The sequence below is a fragment of the Thermobia domestica genome, chromosome 14 (genome assembly GCF_964235325.1).
Source record: "Thermobia domestica chromosome 14, izTheDome1.hap1.1, whole genome shotgun sequence".
Lineage (NCBI taxonomy): Eukaryota > Metazoa > Arthropoda > Insecta > Zygentoma > Lepismatidae > Thermobia > Thermobia domestica.
In genome coordinates this window covers 99,131,188-99,134,756 of record NC_137467.1, presented here as the reverse complement: position 1 = coordinate 99,134,756, position 3,569 = coordinate 99,131,188, and the positions used below count along the sequence as shown (strand labels likewise).

General features: G+C 37.0%; 1 protein-coding gene across 1 annotated transcript; it reads right to left on the bottom strand.

The window, feature by feature from the left end:
* Positions 1-1,898: 1,898 nt before the first annotated feature.
* Positions 1,899-2,972, bottom strand: LOC145669932 (52 kDa repressor of the inhibitor of the protein kinase-like). The gene has a single exon (XM_081738274.1). The coding sequence runs from the start codon at positions 2,970-2,972 to the stop codon at positions 1,899-1,901; it is 1,074 nt and encodes a 357-aa protein (XP_081594400.1).
* Between the last annotated feature and the right edge of the window lie 597 nt (positions 2,973-3,569).

Below are 3,569 nucleotides of genomic sequence, written 5' to 3'. Positions count from 1 at the left end.
AGTCTTTCAATATTTTAATAACCCAAACAACAGGCGCATGCAAAACCCATGGTCGACCGTAAGTAAATCAAATAGGTAATATGGTAGCAGACTGTTTAAAATGGACAAAGTCACTCCGTTAGTGTCTTGAGTCAGTTCGTATCCTCAGTGCTGATGAGTGCTCAACAACCTCTGATACATGAAGGGTTATTTTATCAGTTCGATCTCGGGCAAACGATGTATCAGCAATCGAAAACATTTGTCATGCGAAAGTGGAACGTGCAATGAACCACAGCACAGCAGACCTCAGTTCCAGAAATTTTATGCAGGTTGTTAAAATGTCAACGATCAGCCAATGTCCAGCTACCCCATCGTGAGAGATTCTGAGGTCATACGACATGCCATAGAAGAAAATCCATGCACCAGCTAACGATGATTATTAAACTACCTCTGCATGTCCCAGTTTATTGTAGTATGTCAATTATACGAGGTCGGGAAAACCATTACGAGTTGCGAGATTGTACAACATGAGTTAACTCCAGCTCATGCCTAGAGGAGGATGGATGTGTCGACAACTGCTGCAAAATCTCAGTGATGTGAATTTCCTGCAATGATTGCCACTTACGACGAAAAGTGGGAGTTTTTCGTAATCCAAGTACGGAAAAACAGTGGTTGATTAAGGACCAACTCCTAAACGGTCGACAAACAGAGCTGTTTCGAGCATGAAGTCATGCTGTGTGTGCGATGGAACTACGAGAACGTAATTCACTTCGACTTCATTCCTAACTGAAAGCCGTAACCTTCCATAGGGTTTCCACAAGATACACGAATAAGGTTAAATGATAATATGATCTTTCAAGAACTTGCTTTATATAACTTGCAAAACTGTAAGACAGTGCATTTAACATGAAGAAGGAAATATATATTTCCAAAGAAATAGCACCAATTAACAAATAGCTTTAAGAAGCATCCAACGGCTTCTGCCTTACAATTGAATATAAATTGAAAATGTTTAATATTAATAATTTAGTGTATCACTTTTCAAATGTAAAATAAATCCAATATAATTTAAATGCAACTTCATTGCACCAGATTGACTACATATTGTAAATTCTTATACTAGGAATTGCAAAAATTATAAATAACTCACCAATAATTCCAACCACAAAGACATAATTCAAATGGCTTCCTTCTATATATGGCACCTTCGTGATTTCAGTTGTAGTGCATGTACAGTGTAAATCATATGGTGAAATGAAACACCTTTGAAGAGGGTGTAAAGTTAGTAGGCTAGAGAGTAAATGATTACGCAGAAGTGTAAACTGCTCAATCAGGAAGATCACATTAGTCGTTCTATTACTCCGGTAAACATTACAGATATGCAAGCAGTGGCGGATCCAGGAAATATTTTTGGGGGGGGGGGGGCTTGGATAAGCATATTTCACCATGAGTTAGTTCGATTGAAGAAAAACCTTCCTAAATTATTTATACATGGTGCTAAACACGCTATATTAAGGAACCATAATTATAAGGAACTACAAACATGGTGTACAACCTCATTGTAACAAATATACAAAATAGAATGAAGAAGTAACAACATTTATGCCTAATGCAATACTACTTAATTTGATCTTACCTGGTTTACTGAAATAACAATTGCATTCGTCGAGGATGCAATTGAGAAAAATGATCTATAACTTCTTCAACACTAATGGAAACATTTTCTCTATGAATGTTCATTAGAGCAAGTCCATTTAGTCTATCTTCACTCATTGTTGTCCGCAGATATGACTTAACCAATTTCAAAGTGGAGAAGCTCCTTTCAGCAGAACATGTTGTAACAGGTAGAACACATAGCAAGTGAAGAAGTTTCTTTATATTGGGATAGAACACTGTAAGTGGGTCACTGTATGCTTCTATTACACTGTTAGGTGGATTGCTTTTATTTTTCCAATGCTCACGCCAAAGAGCCACTTCACTTTTAGTGCAACTTCACAATCATCAAAATCTTCCAGGTATTTGCGAGCAGATTCAACCACATCATTTTCTTTAACTTCTTTCACAAAGGCTGGTAACAGTTTAAAAAGGGGGAGAATATCAGATTGAACTGATGAGAATCTGGAAGACAATTCATTTATAAGGTGGTCCAAAAATGGAAGGTAAACATTCCTTCTGTAGAACTCTTGAGGATTTGATGCTTCTACACTAGATCTGTGTACCTGTCTTTTAACTGTACGAGGACATGCTATTACAACACCATTTTGCTTTGCTATTTCCTCTGCTTTTTTAAAAATAGTATCATAATGTTCATTGTCATTACGGTACTCCTTAAGCAGACGCAAAATATTATCTATCATTGTGTAACACTGGTGAAGCTCCACAGAGGGATTCTGAAGTTGGCGAGAAAGTGAGAGAGTAAGACCAAGCACTGTGCCTACAATGTTAAGTGCAACAATAAAATCAAATCTCATAGTAGACGACAGGAGTCCAGCGGATTTTATCGATGGCACTTTTTCATCTACACAATTTAAAAATGCAACAACAGAATCAAACACATGAAGAAAAAATATAATGCTATCATGGCGTTCAACAAAACGAGTTTCACATAAAGTTTTAAGTTTGTGCCTCTTTTCTTCAGGATGTTGACTGATGATTGAATTTGCCATCGTTTCTATTCGTTGGGCTGAGTCCCGCACAAAGTTTACTACTTCTGTCACTGTACCTATCATATTTCTAATACTTGGTTCAGAACAAGCGTGTGTTAAAGATAAATTTAACTGGTGAGAAGCACAATGCATATATATTGCCAACGGATTAAGTTCCCGGATCCTATTCTGTACCCCTTTTACCTTTCCTGCCATGTTGGCTCCACCATCATATGACTGCCCTCGTAAGTGACACAGATCTAAACCTAGTTCTGAAAATTTATTCAAAATACTTTTTGCAAGACCTTCACCTGTGATATCATTAACTTGAACAAAACCTAAGAACATTTCTTTCACTTTACATAAGTCAGTGTCAAGATAACGAATGCACACAGACAATTGTTCAGCAGAACTGGCATCTGTTGTCTCATCGGCAATCACAGAATACAGTTTCGACTTTTGTATTTCATTTGCGATTTTTTTTTGCAATGATATTACCACAACACTGGATTAATTCATTTTGGATAGTCTTACTAATAAATGTGGCATTTTTGGGCGCTGTTTTCAAGTGATTTTCAAGTTCTATGTCCCCTGCATCAACACGAAATCTTAGCAGTGACCTGAATTTACCTTCATTTGTTTTGGTATCTTTGTCAAGTACAATTATTCCGTCATCACGATGACCACGAAGAGGAATATTTTCCTGACCACAGAACATTATGGTTTTGACAATGGGAATCAGTCGCTTTCTGTTTTCAGTTATTCTTTTTTTGGCTTCAGCATTGAGCAATACATCAATTGAAAGTTCAGGGTTTTCAAAAGTTCTTACAAAATTGACACTTTTTTCAATAGCACTTTTGTGATAAGCATTGCCTGCATGTTCCCGAAACACTTCCAGCGCATGCTTATATTTTTTCAACGGCGTTTTCACTAAATTCCCGAGAG

Bases quoted from the DNA above. Each gene is read 5' to 3' on its own strand.
- LOC145669932 (XM_081738274.1), bottom strand. From the start codon at position 2,972: ATGTTCTTAGGTTTTGTTCAAGTTAATGATATCACAGGTGAAGGTCTT.